The sequence below is a fragment of the Syngnathus acus genome, chromosome 23, assembly GCF_901709675.1.
Source record: "Syngnathus acus chromosome 23, fSynAcu1.2, whole genome shotgun sequence".
NCBI classification, from domain to species: domain Eukaryota; kingdom Metazoa; phylum Chordata; class Actinopteri; order Syngnathiformes; family Syngnathidae; genus Syngnathus; species Syngnathus acus.
Window position 1 is genome coordinate 6,090,227 of NC_051107.1, and position 20,907 is coordinate 6,111,133.

The 20,907-nt window shown below is 48.9% G+C and overlaps 1 protein-coding gene across 3 annotated transcripts in view; it reads right to left on the reverse strand.

Annotated features, from left to right (window-relative positions):
* The window catches only part of magi2a (membrane associated guanylate kinase, WW and PDZ domain containing 2a), a 37,468-nt gene extending 16,896 nt beyond the window's left edge, over positions 1-20,572 (reverse strand). For all 3 annotated transcript variants that reach the window (XM_037243261.1, XM_037243260.1, XM_037243262.1), the window contains exons 1-2: positions 20,140-20,572; positions 10,763-10,879 (exon numbers count right to left, since the gene is read on the reverse strand). In XM_037243261.1, coding sequence (XP_037099156.1) covers positions 10,763-10,879; positions 20,140-20,446 — 424 coding nt within the window. In that variant the 5' untranslated portion in view covers positions 20,447-20,572. The remainder of the gene's footprint in view (positions 1-10,762; positions 10,880-20,139) is intronic.
* Positions 20,573-20,907: the final 335 nt, after the last annotated feature.

Sequence of the window (20,907 nt, forward strand, 5' to 3'; positions counted from 1 at the left end):
GAAAATAAATCCTAGTAGGAAATGTTTTTTTAGCAGACACAAAATTCCCTGTCCTGGATGTTGGGCGGGGAGTCGTGATGCGAGATAATCCGCCCAATATTAACGTCTGGGCGAGTGATACGGCGTGAGTCATTACCAAACGAATTGGGATGCACACGAAAAAGCACAAGTTGCTCTCTTGGCTCCTTCCTCGGAAAACATTGTCAACAATCAAACACGTGTCGTCAATCAGTTACGCAAAATCGAGGACAAGCGGAGTTTACACGTCAGGGTTTCCTTCAAATCGGTGTAACTCAACTCGCCGTCTTGAATACAACAAGAGCATCTTTGCGCTTGCTGAGCGGTCGACGTGACGTTACATAACCGCCGAGCTTTTCTGAACAGACCCACAAGGAGGGGGGGGGGGAACACAAGTGGCGCGGTGACCTTCAGAGGAATGATGTGGAATAACGCAAGCTGGGCGTCGTAACAGGCTGGTAAATTAACGACCTTGGTGAGCATATTGACGGCTAAATTCAATTTTCACGGCGGAGGCATTTTAACCACGGCCTGACATTTGAGGCCAGGCAGTCCACGTTTTGCTTGTTGGCTTATTGTTAGGGCACAAACGCGACGTGGATTCCAATTTTCCCAACGATTCGGTAAACAAACACAGTGCAGCTCAGCCTCCGTCTAGTGGTTTTTTTTTTGGAGTCCGTCTTGACTTCTAGTGCTCGTGTTCTCTTCGACAGTCCGATTTGCTAACAAGCTCAGGCCGTGACCAGCAAAAGAACATCCGGAGGTTAACGGCCGCTAACTCCAGATGTCGTTGTCCCTACTCGCGCCGGCGACGGATTAGCTTAATTCGCTAATATGACTTTATCCGCCTCCGGGGTCCATTTTCTCCCCCCCGTTCTGTCTTCACGGTAATTGCGGCTCAGCGGAGCATCCAAAACGGCCCATCAAGACATTTGGCGTCCCGTACCAAATAGCCACCCTCGACCCGTCCGCTACCTGCTGCCCGATAATGTTTTTTTAAACCTTGCCAGAGGTCGCCGCAGTCCGGGACGACTTTGCTAACGAGCCGCTCGCGGCGACTCCATTAGCGAGCGGCGAATACGTCCGGTACGGGCTCGCTCGCGTTGACCTGCGAGGACGACGTCAACTTGCCGCCGTTATTGCCTCTGGGACTCGGGGACGTCGGGATCGGGGAAGGGCGGACGGCTTGGTATGTTAATTAGAGCCCAAAGCCCCGTGAGCTGATGACTCGCTTTCGCTCGACCGGACAAAAAAGTAATCAGCTGCCGTCTTAATAACGTTTTGGCTCCTTGAAAGATGTTATCTTCTAAATATTTGAACAAGGGAGCATGAGTGTGCTTCTTTTTGCCTTGACGCTCATTCGGAAGACACGGCTAACCTGCTTTCCAAAGTCCCTTCAAACTAAAGTATGGGGCGGAATTTAATTCACAGAACTGAAATGAATGGAATGTGTTCCAGGCTCTCCAAAAAAATGTAATTTGTTTTTAACGAGGAAAAAAATGCTCTCTGTAATATGCCGTAACAACGAAAACATTTGAATATAAATATATTAAAAAGTAAACAATTTTTGCCACTGTTCCGTTCGAACGTTATTGTACTGCCTACTTCAATCCAAAATATTCCCACTGCGGCAAAAGCTAAACTCTTCTCGAAGAAAGTTCAACGGAACGCTGCAGCCAAAGAAGTGGTGGGGGAGAAAAAAAAAATGAGCGCGAGTCAGAGGGTGTTAGGAAGAAGTGGATTCAGTTGTCAAGAGACATAATCGAGGCCAATGCCGACTCTGCACTGAGCGGCGATGAAGCTCGACATGCATTTTCGCAGCAGCACGAACCGCTTGACATTTGGAAGGACCTTTTCTCTCCCCGGCCGCCCGGAGACGAATTGGAGCAGGGCCGGGGGCGGCAGGACTAAACGCCGCCGTCCCGTCTGCAATCAGAGCGTGTCGTCGGGATGCGGGAGAACATTTGGACAGCGTTTAACCCAAAGTGGATTTCCTCTGAGCGCTTCCCGTTCAGACGGGCCGAGCGGGTTCGCCTTTTTCTATTTTCTTTTCCATTAGCTCATTGCGACATTTGCGCTTGCTCTCTGTTAGGCTGATGGTAGAAATCAGATAGCGGCCGACGAGAGCTTGATGGAGTGTATTTTTGGTCCGCTTTTCCCACGACACAATAGCTTCCCAAAGGAGCGATTTGGCCAAAGTGGTTGAAAATGAGAGCGAGCTGGCAGGTAAACATTGCGCTTGTCATTTCAACGATAAGGCAACTCTATACATTAGCGAGCCATTCATTGCCGACTTTGAAACTGCCTTTTATCGCCGCTTGTTACGCAAAAAAAATGACATTTAACGTCGGAAGAAAACAACATTTCAGATGGGCAATGTCATTGACGCCAGCCTCGTTAGCTAGCTAGCCAGCTAGCTAGTGTTACTGTACAGATACTGGACCTCCTACGACTTGCACTACTTTCACAAGCTTGATAAACATGATAAACACGGCACTCGTCAAGCATCCTGAAGGTTTTTCCTCAAGAGTACCATGCCGAGGCCAGTTGATTTTCACTTCAAAAAGACTCTGACGAGTCCGCTGGCGAGTCGGCGGCTCCAACTGTGGATTTGACACATGACTGTTGGCAGAGCCGCCGGACCTTGGCGAGCAGGACGGGCGGCATGTCACGCCACTGTGTGCAAACACGTCGCTGATCAATCAGCCGACGCTACGCAGAGAGGTGAGACGCCACTAGGGGTCACTGTCTGACCGGCAAGGCAGAGTCCTTGAAAGTTGCAGTCCCCAAATTCGGTCGTTAGACTTTTAGACTCTCGGACTCTCATCATTCGGCCTTTGGCCTCTTTCCCAAGAAGTTTTTACTCACTGGGCTTTTTTTTCCCAACCACCGACGGCTAGGGAGTAGTGATCTGGAAGACGCCATCGATTGTTTCGACCTCAGCTTGTGCCTTAAAGTAAGCGATGTTTTCCACAACTTGGACTTCGAAGAATAAAAGCTTCAGGTTCGGCCGGCTCATTGATTTGCCTTCAAACCATTCCCTAAAAGAAGACAAAGCGCTGACTTTGCACTTTCCTGACCAGAAAAGCTGAAACCGAGCGAGCGTGGACATCGGTTCCGCACTGCTGCTCCTCCTTTCGACCGCAAACCGGTTGGGGCTGAATTAACAGCGTGCCTCCAAAGAGGCGATTATTCGCCGATTCGGCCGCGTTGCTAACATTAGCGACGACGGGATATTATACAGCGCTTGTCGCTGATGAAGTGCTTCGACTGACGGCGTACAAAAAAAAGGTTTGATCTGAAAGCGGCGAGACACAAAGCAGACGGAGGACAATTTTCATGGGGCGCTGCCTTTTATTTGTCTCCAGGCGGGCGGCGCATAAACACTCCGCCGGAGGACCCGGTGGTCCAAACAAACCTTGAAACATTCCTGCCATTCAAACGGATGCTTCACTCGAGCGCCAGACGAGAGGAAAGCGGAGCTCTCGCGCTATGAAGTCCAAGTAAACATGGTAAATCAACCCAAAAAAAAAATCTTGGGATTCCTTTTGAGGCAAGACGACTCATCTGTCCTAACTTGACATTGAGAGCGGACATGAGCACGAATTTGAAAGCCAGCAAGCTGCGACCATTTGATTTTGCGGCTCGGCTTTAAACGTCCCGCCGACGTCTCAATTATTTACAAGCGTGGAAAAAAGATGCTTTGCCTTTATGTGATTGGGATCCTTGATCATTTCCTTTCAACTAAGGAGCAAAACACTCCGGCAAGGAAAAATATCTACTAAGAGGACTTGATGAGAGGAAAGAGAGAGAGAAAAAAAAGACAATATGACCCAAAAAAGTTGCAATTAAGCTTGGAAAGTACATTGCAAAAAAAAATTGTCCACTGAACAGATTCAGTCCACTGGACATTTCCAATCGAGTTTTTAATCGATATCTGAATGTGGTTAGCCGAATTGTGCAAAAACGAAACTTTGTTGACGTAAAAAACATGACGACTAGCTGCGTTGTTAGCAAGCCCACCTCGTTAGTGAGCCCGCCTCGCCGTTGCTAAATGCAGGTTGGAATCAGCTTTATCGGTAACGCGGGCGACCGACCGACATCACGGCCGTCTCCATGGCGATGCAAAATAAAGCTAAGCCGCTGAGGAAATTCGAGTGGCGGCGAGGACGAGAGGCGCGCGGAGAAGGGTGAGTCGGAAATCCTCTGGGAGAGGCGTGAAGGAACATAGTGTCAGGAAGCGACCGCCACCGAATACTAATGTCAGCCGGCAAGGGAGGGGAGGGGGGAGGAGGGGGGTGATTTTACCGCCGCATCTCACTTTTGTCAACAGCGGGCTCGGCATCAAGTGAGAAAATCGCCTTTGAGCACAAATGTCAAAAGGAAGCAACGGTGACATTCAAGCCGATTGGGCCCGAGTGTCGGACGGCGGCAGAGAAAAGGACACGGCGGGAAAAAGAAAAAAATTAATAAATAGATGAGCGTGATAACCTCCGCGCATTGCTTATGAAAGAAAACAATGCCTGCGGGCAAAGTCTTTACGCTTGCCAGCTCGAGCAAAGAGATTTACCTCGAGTGCCACCGACGTTGACGTCACAAAGACAAAACTATTTGCAGTCAGGTCTTCTTTCCTCTACTTTTTAGTTTGAAACCGGTGTTTTGGTGAAATGGCTTTGATGGCCAAATGAGTTGCTTGACTCGGCAGCCCACTTTGCATTTTGCTGAAAATGTCAACATTCATGAGCAGGGAGTTCAAACAAACCCCCCCTATTGTGTGCCCCCCCGCCCCGCCCGCCTTCTTCCACCGCTCAAGAATGTCAACATTCTGCCCATCGCCATCCCAGGACAGAGCACGACCTCGCAAAGTCACCGGGCTGAGAAAGTTTCTGTGCAGTCCAAAATCCTCCATTTTGGTAGCGACCAGAAAGTTCTTTTTTATTGTAATTGCACCAGAGTCACAAATTTCCCGTCTTGACAGAACCTGAATCTTTTCATAGACCGATCATTCAGGCTTGCCTTGAGCTGGCGGAGGAATGATTGTGATTATTGCACCAACAGCCTTGACCTATTTGCTTCGTCCATTCTAAAAATAGAGTTCGGACGGGGGTGCGAGCGAGCGAGATGACGACGGGAGAGTGCGGGCGGAATTTGGGGGATTTTCATCTTGATCCCGACACGCTTTGTTCCAAATACATCACTGGATCGCTGCCTCGATAACGGACGGATTGCGTCTATGGAGTCGCCGCTTCAAGTCTGTGGGCCTAATCTCATCCTCTTAATTTGCCAGCTGCAGCCCTTTCCTTCCACTCCGGGGAGATCTGACAAGTAAAAGGTCCGGAGAACCTAAATGAACCGGGTTGAGTCATGCGGTGAGCCGGAGCGTTATGGCCGATCAGAATGGGGCCCGCTTAAGCGAGTCTACCCGAGCGTTATGGCCGATCAGAATGGGGGGGGGCCCGCTTAAGCGAGTCTACCCGAGCTGTCCGTCTCTCTTGTAAGCATCAATAATAAATGTGCCCCGCAGTTAAACACAGCGTACACAACACACGCGCGCTTGGGTTCAGGTGTGCTTACGCTGCACGCCGCCGCGGGCTAAGCGCTAACCGGTCGGGACCACGACTTGCCAGTTCTATCCTTTTTTTGTTTGGTTTGGGTTTTTGATCAAGAGAATTTGCACTGGGAACATATTTATGGACAAAAATAGTATCTGTGGGTCAGGGGCGCGGCCTAATGATGTCAGGTTGTTGGGAATAAGCAACTACGTCGTTGTTGCTAATAACTTAAAATAATGAATGAAAACTTTTGTTGCTAATGTTGCAGCGTGCAAGGACAACGCAGACTTTCCGCCGCCGAGCACATCAAAACTACTTTGAAAGGCTTTCAGGTTCAGCAAAGTCACACGGCTTGCTGGGGGGGGAAAAAAAATAGCCTCCAGGCACTTATTGATGATTCGAAAGCCTTGAGGTTCAAAACAAAACTCTCTTGGCCACACAAATAGCAAGGAGCAGCCACTTTGCTGAATGAGAACAGCGGGTATTGTGCAAGAGGCGCTAACGATAATCCCATTCATCGGCATAATTGCCTCCTGATTGGCTCTCGTCAATTCCCCGCGGATGTCATCTTTTGGCATGCCGATATGACGGCTTGTCTCGAATCTCACCCGCGGTTGCGTTTGTAGCGTCGGGTTTTAATCCTTCGATCAAAAGAAGCCAAATACCATGGGTCGAAGCTAATTCTGACTTGAAAGTGAGAATTCCCACTTTCTGACTTTAAAGTCAGAATTCTGAGAATCAAGTCAGAATTCTCACTTTCAAGTGGGAATTGTCTTTAAAGTGGGAATTCTGAGAAATTCTTTGTTTTTTTCTTCACTGGCCCTAATCCTCTTCCGTAGAGTGGTGAATTCCACGCGCAGCAAAAAACATTTCTTGGAAAATATGGATTTTCACAACAGCTGGCAAGACGAGACGACTGTATACGGCACGTCGTCTTTTGAAGATGAGCTGAAACTTTAATCAGCCCCATGGGAGCAGCGCAACCGGGCCGGGGAGCCCGGCAGAAACGCAGGCGGGTTAAGATCGAAATATCGAAGAGAGCTCATGTTACGCAACGCATCGCCGTCTAAGTAGCGCCTGATGACTAGCATGATCGCTACATGCTAACTGACATTGCGAGAGCGTGGCGGTTGGCGCGTATCAAATGGGTCGCGCCTCTGATGGAATATTTCATTAGCGGCTTGGTCAAACACATTCGCGGCTCTGACAGCCGCACTTCTCCAAGAAGTAGAGCGCGGCGCATACAAAGATTTCAATCTCGCAAGATAAATAATTGCTTGGATATTCCGCGGCTAGGATGGAGCAAATCAGGCCAAAGCGGATGGGAGGTTTTTTTTTTTTTTCTTCCTTCCCACGTTGCGGGCGTTGTCGACACTCCGAGCACGATTTGAGACGGAAAGTGTTTTCCTGCCCAGACAAGCTGCTGCGGAATCCCAAAAAAATGAAGTTAGCAAGGAAGATGGTGGTGACCTTTTGGTATCATTTTCGATGGGGCTGCGGTGACAATTGAAACAAGTGTCAATCGGAAAGAACGTTTTGTCAATTCATCTGATCAAATTGTTTATTCAGCCACTTTTGAGGATGAAAAGGGCTTTGCGAAACCGCTTTACCGCCGAGTTGAGACGATTCCTCACGGAGCCTCGGTAATTAACACGGCGAACGCCGCTAAGCCGATACAAGTGTGACAGAGAGGCCGCCTCCGAGGACCGGGACCCCGGGGAGCCTCGTTCTTTCTTGGACCGTGGCGCTCAAAGTGTGTCATTCCCAAGCACCGAGAGGAGCCGAGTGAGAGGCTGCCGTTTTATTTCATTCGTAGCGCTTTGGAAAAAAAAGAAAATCCCACCATCAATCAGAACAAGCACTTCAAATTCACCGCAAACGCTATTTTCGTACGCCCTTGTGGCACCTGAAACGCAATTCCGACGCTACCGATAAATAAATCATCTCTCGTGGATGAGACCAAGCAGGAAATCCGTTTGCCTTTCGACAAAATGGATGCTAAACATGCAAGGCTTCCTCCAATTATAAGTGAGATATGGGTCAGAAATACAATTAAGGTGTTTACACGACAGCTCGTGTAATTACTATGCTCCCGATGACTAATTATATCCCTGTTAACGGAGAGCGTATAAATATAGAAGGGTGTGCGTGCGTGTGTGTGTGAACACTTCAGAGGGAGGGACTGTTGGCCAGAATCAAAACGCCCTTTTGGGTAAAAGAGTCCAGTCTCTGGCCATGAATATTAAAGCCGTCGCTAGTCTGGTCCTCGGAAGCTGCTCTGTGGAGCACATCGAGCATCTCGCTCTGTCGTCCTCTCCGCACACAACGACGCACCAGGCAGAATTTTAGAGAAAGCCCTCCGAGACGGGGCATCGAAAACTGTCACGGCTGGGCTCCAGTCCAGAATGGCACATATGGAAGTTCATGAAGCATTCCCGTGAGGTATTGGCAGCTTGGTTTGGCCTCGTTTAGGGTGAACCGCTATGAGAAAAGCTACAATGCTAATTGCTAACAATTGGATCGCTAGTCCGGATTTGCGTCAATTTACCCCGAAAATGACCCACATTGTTTCAGTTCAATTTTTCTCTGAAATTTTATCCGATTGTCCTTCTTCAAGATAATCGGAGCGATTGCGGTGGTCGGACGTCCGGACTGACATGCTTTCGTCCGGAGCGATTGGCGAGATCCTAACCGCATCCTCGCAGCCGTTGACGATGACGGACGGGTAATTTCCGAAAAGGTCAGCAACCGAACTCCGTGCTTTGTGTTTCCAGGGACGTTGCCGCTAATTGCTTTCCACTCCACCTTATTTGGGTCCGAAAGTGCGAAGACGCCGGACTGACAGGTAAAGGGGGGGGGGGGGGGGGGGGGGGGGCGCGAACGTGGAGGAGAAGTGGAAGAAAAAAAGATGTGAGTTTTAGCAGCCGAGCCTTTGACGCAGGCGGGGAGAGGAAAAGGGTTGCCATGGAAACCAGCGCCATGCCTCCAATGAGCGAGAGAAGAGAAAGGGGACAGATTAAATGCATGACAGAAATTGAGCTTTTGATTAAAGGCATCTTTGTGATCCCAATAACCCTTTGTTGCCTCCATAAATATCGCTCAGGCAGACCAATCAATTTGTCACTTAAGGATTGCTACGCCAAATGGGGCGGAGGGAGGGGGGCTGTTAGCCTTGTTAGTATCCCACTAATTATTTGATTCGCTATCAAAACTAAACAAAGAAGGCAGGCGTCGGGCAGAAAAAAAGAAACTGTTGCGGTCGGTTTCTCACGAAGGAAGCGGTGAAAAAGGCAACGCATTCTTCTCTCTTCCCGCCCGTCTGCCGCGAGACTTGACGCTGATCAAACCAATAAGGTGCGCGTGGACAGATGGAACATACGCTCCATCTCATTAGGAAACTCGCTCGCTAGCCTGGCTATCAAAACAAACTCACAAAGAGAATCAAACGATGCGTTAACTCACATTCCAACCCGTAAAACAAGATGGATAAAAGTATTGGGACGCCCCACGTCATTTTCTTGGGGCTGGGAAGACAAAAGATAAGACTCATATCTTGAGAGATTTATTCGGATCCATGTGACATTTAAGAGATGGCTTATTTGTTTGCTGCAGCAATAAAAAAAATAATAATAAAAATCAACAGACATATGCAATGGGCGCCTGACGTGACTTTTGCTCTCAAGTCCTCAAGTGGAACTTGCACCCCCCTGCTGTCTATCGCTTACATCAAATCTCGGCGAATTACTCAACGATAGGCCCGATTTCACAACGGCTCGGGCTATTAACGCTCTGACCTTGGATTTCAACCAGGCAATTTGTCTAAAGCGTTGGCCCTCGGCTTACCCCCCCCCTTCCCAGCTACTCACTCGGTCCAAGTTGCTCTATTAGTATGTGAAGCGGTGACTCTCTTGCCTGTCAGCCAACTCCCCCCCCCACACACAAAAAAATGTCTCTACTTTCCACTCAATGTTGAAATTGCGCGCTTCAGATGGTTGCCCGATGATTATTCTCTTTCAAGCCTGGAGGTTAATCTCACACATCTCATCAACAGGCGTCCGTTTGGAGATAGGCGTCGTCTAATGTTATCTTTTTCATCGCAACCGACGACAAGTCGCAAAAAAAAGTCGGTGACGGATGATTTTGGCCCGTAGCAAACATTTGGAGCCAGCTTGGCAACCGATATGATTTGCCAGCTTTGTCATTAATCTCCGATAGCAAAAATACAGACAACACGCAAAGGAAAGGGGAGGGGGCGGGGCTAAACCTCAAATCCCCCATTTTTTGAATCCGCTTTTCAATTCCCCAGAGCTGTTACGATGAGACAACAGAGTGACAACAAAGCATCCGAGATATCAAATACCAAGATGGGCTTTGTCCAGTTTCTTCCTTTTGAGCCACAAGTGCATTTGGGTCACGCATTGATTCCAAAAGCTATTATTAAGAGAGCCGCCGTCCATTTTCTCCTCGACTTTTTTTCGCCGTCGGAGTCGAACATGATGTTCCAAATTGCAGAAAAGCAATTGGCATCAATTTGCTCGCGCTACGCAACCGCCTCGCGTGCATCCGTCCCTCCCTCCCTCCCTCCCTCCCTCCATCCATCCATCCATCCCATTGTGGACCGACGTCTCATTACGCCTTTTTGCCGTGCGGTCCATTGACTGATTGTCTCGCTCTCCCTGTATTTGTCCTCCAATTTGCTCTTCCGAGGAAATGATGCTTCCTCCGCAAACAAAAAAGTATCTGGCTTCCTGGAGTTGCGAGGGAACGCCAAGCGTCGGCCTTAATGCCACGGACGAGCCGCAACCGTCAAGCCTCTTCAAGATGGAACGCATCAAATAAAGTCTATGGAGGCCCACAGGCCCTCCCTCCCTGCAAACGTTTCATTTCCACCACTAAACTGTCGACTCTCGCCGGGCGGCTAATGCGGCAAATTAGCGCGAGACAGAAGCTTGCCATTCCAGAGTCGGGACCTCACGTTCAAATCAACCCTTGGGCGGCTAATCGATTCCCTCCCCGCCACTTCAGACTTGAACAGATACCAAATAAAGGTGCAGCTCAGCAGACACTAGGTTTTGGGAGTTTGAACTGAATAATGCATGGCTGACCTTCGAGCACATGTCGGCCAAGAAACATGACCGAAAAAAGAACTGGAGACTTTTTGGGCTTCAAAAAAAGAGTAAAAATGGACTCACAGGGAATGGTGCGCAGGTAGAGGTTGTCCCGGATGATCTGCTGCAGCTCGTGGTCCACCGAGCCTTTCTGGAAGCGCAGGTTGAGGTAGCGGCACAGGTCCTTGTTGATCACGCCGCCTGGCGCAACACAATCAGATGGTGAAAAGTCGAAATATTACAGCGGCCACAAAATGGCTGCCAAAGGTGTCTACGGCGACTCTTGCGGTATTTGTGACTTCTCCAGCTCTGTTGTGTTGCTGCCCGATAAATGATACCTAACTTTCAGAGGTGCTAATTGGAGCACGTGCAGCCAGAACCTTAGCGTATAAATCACCCGCCGAGCCGATTGCGTTCCCTCCACAAGTTCCATGAATGGATTTTTGCAAGGAACCGGTTAATCTCGCTGGCTCAGCATGCAGGAAAAAAATAAAGTGAAGGTGGCGGGCGACAGAGGAATGAAGGTAGGGGATTAGAGAGATGGAAGGCCACAGCAAATCCCAAAGGGGGAGCCGAGAGGAAGAAGATAGGGGAGGGGGGGCTAAAACAAGCATCGACTTGACCCCTCTTGGGTTCCCCTGACAAATACGACATCCATCTTCTCTGCCACGCATCCGTATAATCACATTTAAAATGAAGGGAGGGGGGGGGGGCGTGCGTGACTGACGTGACTTGTGGGATTCCGCAAGGCAAGTCTCGACGCCAATACACCGAATCTTCAGAGAGCCCCATCTTCTTCACCACGACATCCACGGTGACTATTAAAAAAAATATATTCTAACCTAGTTGGGAAGTTTCCATTCATATTGAGCAGGAAATAATTGCAAGACTGGCGTAGACACGCACACATGCGCTCGTCCATCAGAGCCCAACTCATTTGCGGCATTCTAATGAATTAAGGCGCGCATCTGCGTCTCGGTCAAAGCCAACGGCACACCAACGACTACGTTTGCATTTGCATGAGAAAGACGAGCCGGGCATGCTGAGGGGAAAAAAATATATAAAAATCACACGCACGTTAAGACGACACAGTTAGACGGCACCTCGCTTCCTTCCGTGGTCAGCGTCCTTCTCGCCACAGGTCTCCCATGGTGAGTTATCTCCTCTGGTGGGAAGGGGACGGCGGATCTCTCCCGCTGGGATTCGCCCGTCACCCAACTCAATCTCCGCTCGCTGCAATGGAGTCGCAAGCACCGGAACGCCCCCCCTCCCCTGCCCACCTCGCACCAGCTCACTCTGCCTTGTATGCTCGCGCTCCACAAAACGGGAGAGCGTGGAAAAGGAGTGAAGGGGAAGCGGCGAGCAGAGAAAGTGAGGGAGAGCGACCGCTGATGATGCTCCGGCGGCGCAAGACCATCACGCTGGGAGAAGAGTCTCCTCCAGCGTCCCAGATGCACAAGCGCCCCCTGTCTGCCAGCCAGGGTACTACATCGCTTTCTACTGCCTGTCGCGTTGGCATCTTAAGGTCCTGACTTCATTTGATGGGCTCGCGATTCTTTCTGAAGAGCTCCACGGCACGACTACAGAAGGAAATGGACTCAGGTATCCAAAGATAAACGCATCCAAGCTTCGAAGCCAAACTGGAGACTCGACAGACACGTTTAGTCCAAGTCTCCGCCGAGGGCTCGGAATTCAGAGAGAAGCTAAAGGGCAGGATTCAGAGGACGGAGGAACATTTAATTCCACTGCCTTCCAGCTTGGCTCGGCTCCTAAAAGCTTAAGGCCATCATTGACACTTGGCCGAACGGCTTAAAAGCGCATCGGCACCCAAACGTCATCATCGATTGTGGTCAAAACAAGGTCGTGTAAGGGCTTTGCAAAGTCATCTGACATCCTTCCCTTGGGCCTCCCCTTTGGCTCGTTTGGATAATTGGACAAGAAATCTAATCCTCAAAAGCGGGATACGACTTTTTTCCTCTTATTTGCATCCCATGAATTTAACATGGGCTGAGCAGCGGACAGTTCAGACATCTCAGCTACATTTGACATCACAAAAGTAGCTGGAAAATAAATCAAGTCTGAATAATGAATCAATTTCATTTTGAAAAATGCTACAATTCTTTTCCAATTTCGAGGACCACCTGCAATACCGCCACGGACCACCGGAGGGCCGCGGACCACCGATTCACAATCCCTGCTCTAAGCTATCAAAATGAGTGAAGGGTCACCTTAGGGGTCACTCAGTGGTAGAATTTCACTCGCTTATCAGGAGGAGGATGGCGAGCGAGTAAAAGTCTCAGCCAGGTATGATGAAGGGCGAGAGTGGGGCACGTCGCAGTGCGGTTGCCGTGGCGACAATAACACTCTTATCGCGGTGAAGCCGGACGAGCGGCTATAAAGAATGCGCCGCTCCCCGGGTGGTCATCGCGGGAAAAGATGCTTAGGATGCGCTGCGTTCAATGTTATCCCATGGCAGCAATTTGCTAGCGCAACTTGGCAATGTCACTGAAGTGAGCGATGCAGAAAAACAACGCTTCCAGATCCTTTGCTAATGTTGTGCCGAAGCTGCCACCGCGACGACGCTCACTTCTCATTATTATCTCGCTGCGGGCCCTTTTTTAATTGAACTCATCCAGCCAAAGCTCGGCAGCGCCGCAGTCTGCTGAGCCGCCAACGGAACTAAAGCACGTTTCCCCAATGTAGCGCTCGCTGTGTTGTTTTGATGCGACTCAGCGTCGCCAAACATTTCAGGTAAGTCAAGCTTTGTTTCTCAAACAGGAATGAATGCCGAGACCGAATTTTCACAGGTCAGCACGAGCTGGCCACACTCAACGATTCCAGTCTAGCGTTGAAGGCGATGTGCGGAGCGGGCCAGTTCCAGAGTTGCGCCTCCTCGCCGCGAGTGACAAAATAGGCGCCGAGCTCAGCCAATCAAACGACCCGTTGCCCAATTGGATCTGGCAGCCCGACTCCAGATCACGGCAAATATCTCAAATGCCAGGACGGCGGACCAGTGACTCCTTAAAAAAAGTCTCGACTGTGCCACAGGCGGCGCATCATTAGACGCTCGCTATCTAGGATGGAGAGAGAGAGAGAGAGAGGTCACAAAAAGGCTGAGAAATGAGACTGATAACAATTTGCACTGATTTCAGGTTGGAAAAGCTGCAAGTGGACGATTTACTCATGCAAAGTAGCGTTGGCAGACAGAGCCAGTCTGTCATCACGATGGAGTCACAATGCTACAAGTTACACATCACCTGGCATCTTTTGTTGCCAGGACAAAAGGCATTTCCACCTCTTTGCTGCGCAAAGACACAAAGTCGCTATCGGAAATCGACATCTAAACAGGGCTGCTCTATTTCGCCGGTAATGACAAATGCAGAGCGTCACATTGATTTGCCCCCCCCCCCCTCGCTCGTGAGAAGAGGCTAATTACCGTGTCACCGGCTTCCTGCATTGAGGAATTCCCAAAACAAATAAGTCGTCCAAAATGATACAATATGGATTAGAGCAAAGGACAAACAGACAGATATATTTTAAAGTGAACTTTTTGGGTCCTGGGACGAATAATTTTTTCCTCAGGCATAATCCTAACACCGATCAAACGTGTCGACGATAAATCAAGAAGGGGGAGATTACTCATTATTTCTGCTGAGCGCCTAATTTACAGTTTGACAACCGTTCCAGTAGTGCTAAGAAGCAAAGTACCTTGGACAGCTCCGGCAAAAAAGGCCGCTTACTTTACCAGGCCTCTCGTCACGCCCAGATGCCCCGTAGCCAAACGGGAAGACGCAGCGTGACACGCAATTGAGCGCGGCGCCCTCCCAACGCTCCACTTGTACACCGCGCGCTCAGTCAGTCAGTCCATCAACATCACTGTCAGAGCCAAGGCAGCAGAAACGCAGCCCAACGTGCGTCCGACCACTCCTTCGTGATTCACGCCCAGTCGGATATCTATTCTATCCATGCTAGCGACGTAGCTTGTCCACTAGCTAGCAAAAAAAAAAAGTTGTGCTGTATTACTCTCAGATTTGAAATGGGAGTTCTTATCTCTCCGCATCAAGTAGGCCACCACGTCTTGGCTACTTTCAAAGCCTAACCCGATTTGAAAACGTGCGCGGTATTATTCAAATATTGATGGCGCGGTGAGAGCTTTTTTTTTTTTTTTTTTTGCAATTCGGCTGCAGAAACAATTCCTCTTTACTACCGTGCTCCATTTTCAGGTGAAAGCTATTTTTGCATGCAGGTGCGAGCTTGTGGAACACGAGAGCGCCGCAAATGGAAAGTGTGTGTGTACGTTTGTGTGTGTGTGTGTCTAAAAAGGGAAAGTATATGCAGAAATTGATCAAGCAGGCTGTTAACAAGGTAAAGCCACGCACCTCGGTTTTCGCGCCTCTTCAACTTACGTGAACGATAACACAAAAAAAAAAACCCCCACACTTCGCATGTGTCCAACCAAAACATGTCCAAGCTTCCGTCAAGGTGCCGCCGCCGCGTATTCCCCGTAGCGGAACAATGACAAACAATCTCTGTGAATATAAAGCGCTCGTTTGTGGACTAATTGAGCCGTTGCCTCCAAAGGCGGCGGTGGCGGCGGCGAGCAATTAGGATACAGATGTCGCACAAGCGGCGGGCAAACACTCGCCGCGGGTAATTGGAGCCGACAGGTTGGACTCCGAGGGTGAGCGTAGGCCGTCTGAGACCGGCGACGGCAAAATAACTCACTTTTATGGCTGTCAGTCCTTTTCCAGCACAGTAATTTTATATTGGATTGACTATACGGGCCATTTACTTTGAAGGCGGGACACTTGCGTCGCTTTGCTCGCAGCGACTGCCGCCATTTATTTGTCGGGTGGGGCGTCGCTTACATACGGACGCGACACCGTTAGAGGCACTGACTGACATCAACAACCTGAAGTCTAATTCAGGGCCGACACAATTTGTCATAAGATGATGTGGCGGGCTGTATCAGGCCCCCGGGCCTGGAGCCCCCGGGCCTGGAGTTTGACACCCGCCTATGGTCACAAAAAGGCAATTGGTAGCATTTCTCTCGCCTGTACTTTCAGCAGTTCTTTTGGCGCTCTGAACAAAACCAGGAAGACTTGAAGAACTGGCTGCGTTTTTTTCTCCTTGAGCTGAAGACGAAGCCACTTTGGTTGCTTTGAATAATTAAGACGAGCTAAAAGTAGCTCTCGCGTAAAAAGCGACATTGTCCTGAGAGGAAAGTGCAGCGTGTCCTCAAAGTCAGAGGCTTTGCGAGACAAGGCGGCGCAAATATTGCCAGATGGACTCCGATGATGTCATCACAGGCGCTTCAGACTAGGTAGGAGTTACAGCCGCAATGTTGCACACTTGACTTTGCCTTTGTGAGCGCAATCCTTGGTTACGGGCGCTCTGTAAGCTCCTTCAGACGTGATTGAGCGCTCTCACAAAAGAGACAGTCTTGTTAGCCGCCCCTTGGAAGCGAATTAGACGTTTCCACGAGGGCGGACGCCGCGGGCAAGTGGAGGCGCGCTGCTAATAAAACATAATTCGCACGTTCGCTGGAGAATTGGGGATACGTGGACGGGTCTGCTCCACTTTGACGAGGCTTTGTAACAAAGCCTTCGGTACATTTGCCAGACAGGAGGGATCAGCGTTGCAAACTTTACCGTGGACGTGATGGATTCTCGGACATGGCTTTGTGTTAAAGGTGATTCATTACCGCTTTGGCTTCCGTCTCCAGTTTACTTGCACTTCGACAAAATCTTATCGGTGAGTCACGTCCGCCAGAGACACATTGAATTATATGTTCTAAAACCAGTTACGATATTCCCCCGGCCAATCAAATGGAAATATGGCGAACCATGAAGGCATCTCTACTACTTGTGAAGTCAAGAGGTGACGAGATTGACCTCCCCCCCGATCACTCGTGAGCCTCCACCCCTCGGGTTTCATCATCACACCGAGCGCACACGCGAACGAGCTGGCACATTATGGAAATAAATGGAGATGGCCGACCCCGGCGAAGCGAGGCGAGGCGGATCCAAACAGCGGCTGGCCTCGGGTGGTCTCCGGGGAGCCATTACGCGAGGAGCGCCGCGTGAAATTCCAAGTGTTTGGCCGCCGCTGCCTTACGCGCCGCCCAGCGCCGCTTGGTGAACACATACGGACGGCAAGACGCCCCGAGACAACGCCGTGACGGCGCTCGCTGGAGTGAGGCGCGCGCTATGAATTCAGAGCAGCTCGCCTCCAAATTTCCTGCCGTTTTTCATCATGTCTCATCTGCATCCATAATTCAGAGACAAGCTCTGAGACCTAAACAACTCAACGAGTGACTTTGGCAGCAGAACAAACTAACTTTGCATTCGGCCAGCGTGGAGCTCCATTTTCGGCCTCGTGTCAATCTTCTCTTCGTTTGGACAGAGCTGCAAGGCCTTAATTGATTGGAGCGAACGGGAACATGCGAGGCGGAATGTCAAAAGCTATTGTTGCTTTTTTGTCTTTTCTCCCTCCCGGCACAGGAAACGAGACGAGGGATGAACGACACTTTCATTTTGAGGGCGACGGCCGCTCAGGCAGAATCGATGGCATCGTTCCGCCGTGTTTCACCGCCACGCAAATAAAACAACAAAGGGAAGCGCTGACAAAACACACAAGGATGGGACAGAAGGTGACTTTTGCCGCCGAGCTTATTAATGATTTTAGAAGCCGCGGAGGTCTCCTGATGAATCGACTTATCTTAAGGGGGGACTCGGCTCGGAACAAATCATTCCTTTACGTCCGGAAACCTTTTTAGCGAGGCCATCTGGAGGCCACGGGAGGAACCATCAGTCAAAGGAGAGCCCCCGAAGTTTTTGTTGTGGAAGTTTGGGGGACGCAGAGAATAAACAACGCACGCTGTGACGAATGGGGAAGTGAGCCAAAAATAATGGCTGCCACAAGGACACCTTTTTGACGTCAACGTGCACTTTTGAATGACTTGTACGGGCATACTGCTGCCACTTGTGGAAAGGGGTGGTATTGCACAGGGTAATCGTCACTCATTTTCTGCTTTTCTATTTGGGCCAAATCACTTTTGAGCTCTTAATATTTATGACAGGAAATTCAAAGATTCAAGATTGATACTTGTATCATGTTTGATCATAAAAAATTTTTTCAGAACATGAGTCCTGTATTTTGTTTAGCTTATTTTCCTCATTCAATTAACTTTTTTCTTAACATTTTTTTTAATTATTTTTTTTTCTTAAAATGTTGACCCATGTTAAAAACAAGATTTCAAAGTATGACTTTAAAACAGCATTTAGTTATGATTTTAAATTTATTTTCATGAAATCGTGATGTTATTTTTACAAAAATTCAGGCATTTCCTTTGGGAAATTCTGAGATTCCTTATAAAAGATTGCAACTTTTCTCCTATAAAACTAAGCACATTACTTGTAAAAATTTCTGACTCGTAAAATATTGCTATTTTATTCTGCTGGGATTTTGACGCTTCGTCCTAAGTGTGAGGTTAGAGTGTGTGTGTGTTGGGGGGGGCAGTTGTCTCCATGTGAATTGTGTTAAGGCTCATTAAATCCAAACAGACTGTCTGGAGATGAGTCATCATTGGCTGCTGGCGCACGGCGTACATGGGAGACGCGCATGACTGGAAGCTTCAAGGAACGTAGCGCGCACACACGAGCAAAGGCAACTTTGATAGAATTCCGTCTTGCCGCTTGTGTGCTTGAGCTGTCACACGATGCCCTTGAAAGTGTGTGGTGGGCTCAGGTTGGCCCTCATTAGTAGCACACACCAGCGCTGTTTTGTCAAGTCGCTTACAGCGACTGGATGTCTATCAGAAGACAAAAAGAGGACGCTTGTTTGCACGGGGGTGGGCAAAGGCACCGCGCACGCTCGGCATGCAGATAAGGACATAGGTTGGGCAAAGCTTATGAGAAAAAGAGGCTGACATCAAGCCAGGGTCACGCAAAAGGTCAAGTTCCACTTTGGGTCTGGTGGCGACACTTCAAGTGATTGGCTGATTAAAATTGTAAAAAAAAAAAAGGAAAGCTGTGACAATTGCAAAAACAATACATACACTAAGCTTTTTTTGTATTGTAAATGACAAATGCAAATCATTTTTGCTAGCTAGACATATAAAAGAATAGAAAATGACTCCAATCGTTAAACACGTTAATGATCTGACTCCGACACCCTCTTTTGCGTCCCCACAACGAGTCTGGCTTCGCTATTGTGATGGCGGCGCAGTCCGAGCTGGCCCTCTCGAGAACAACTTGAGAGCTTTAAATGCCAACAGACTGTGCTTGACGATACCCACAATGCACACTGGCATCGGGAAGCGGAAAAGGTAGAAGGACTCTAGAGAGCGGGAAAAGATCGCAAAGAAGCTTACAATGGCCGCCTTTCATGCTGTAAAAATAGGAGGCGTCGAAAAAAAATGGCGGACAGCAGATGCATCATCCATCCAGCCCAAAATAAAATGCCTCTTTGAGGGAGGCACAAGATGCAAAATGGTGAAAGTAACATGTTAACTTGCACACAATTTTGTCCCCATGATACACCTGCCGCCATATTGGCTCTCAGCTAATCTAATAACATTGTTGACGAGCTTGTGACTCAACTATCACAAGAGTGTGAAAGAACGCAGAGGTATCATTATGAAGGAGCTGATAACAAATCTTCTGTGAAATAATAAACAGAAAGCCTGCCAGTAATGATGTACATTTTAAAACGCTTGCAATGGAAACAAACAAACATTCTGACTGCCACAAATGCAACGCGACCCCTTCACTGAAAGAAATTAAAATCTTCACCGAGCATCACAAAGAACGTCCATCACCAACCAGCTGACAAAACACAATGAAAGCAATTCCCCAGACAGTATACAAGACTCAAAACATTTCAGTCAAACGATGACTAGCATCACTTCAATAAAAGTGATCAGAAACACGGCTGACTTAGCTAGTTACTTTGACAAGTAACTATTTTCCGACTGCACCGAACACAACAGGCCCCCTTCACTGAACTTGGAATCAGGAGCGAGCTGGCGTCAACAAAAGCGTCCAAGAAGCACCTTTTTGCGTCGACAATCAAACAAAAACAGTCACTCCCACTAGAAAAGACATCAACCAACTCGAGTAGAGAGCTTTAGTAATAATGGCGTCACTGGCAATAGTTTTAACGAACAAATTCTGGTCAACGAAAACGATTACAACGTCACTTGACACATTTGAGTGGCAATTGTTTATCTGATTGTTACGAACGCAACACGCCCCCTTCACGGACCAAACTTAGTGTCGGCGCCGAGCATCACTAAATACGTCAAAAATGCCGCTTTAACCACCAAAAAAAAAAAAGAAAAACAGCAACAATCGCTGTTGACAAGACGTGCAGCAACGTCTTGAAACAGTTTCGAGTTACTTTCAAGTACAAATTGAAACGCCAGCCACAGTTACTCATGTTGAAGTATCAGAACTTACCTTGTTTGACACACTTGAGTCTGACGGGCTCCTTGCTGTGCCTCAGCACCGCCATCACGTCCCGGCTGGTGAGCCCGGCCACCGGTGTGTCGTTGACCTCCAGCAGCAGCAGTTCCTCGGGATGGAGTCTGCCGCCGAGGCACGCCGCTCCACCCGGGAGAAGCTCACCCACAAGCGGAAAGTGTCCGTGCTCAGCACCGCCCCTTAGTTCCAGTGCAGCCAGCTGCCCCTCCGCGTCCCGGACGAGAACACTTTCGTGGACTTTGTTGCTCCAGTGGTTAGTCCTCCGTTTTGTACTCCTGAACATGGCTCACGTCGAGGAAGAGTCCCGTCGTATTTTGAGGGTTCCCCCTCCCTCACCCTCACCCTCACTGGGATATGTCTCACTTTTGGCCGTCACTTGGTTCCATGTCCTCTCGTGTTGGCTCGTGAGTGAACGATTCGTTCAAAAAGAACTAATCTTTTCAGTCAACGAGAGTGAACGAATCACTCACATTCCAGTTCTTTTAGGTGAACTGAATCTTTAGAATCAGTTCACTCAAAAGATTCGTTCAAACGAATCGTTCAATGAATCCCCCCGCCCCACTCACACACACACACTGATACAGCTTTTTTTTCCTTTTTTTTTTTTTTTTACATCCAGTGGAAACAACCCATACACATTTAACAATACAACACACAATGGTCATATTGATAGGGTATCCATCCAAACATGTTTGGTGTTCAAAGTTTCAACGTCTCGAGTCCGAAGCAACCCTTTCCACAGTG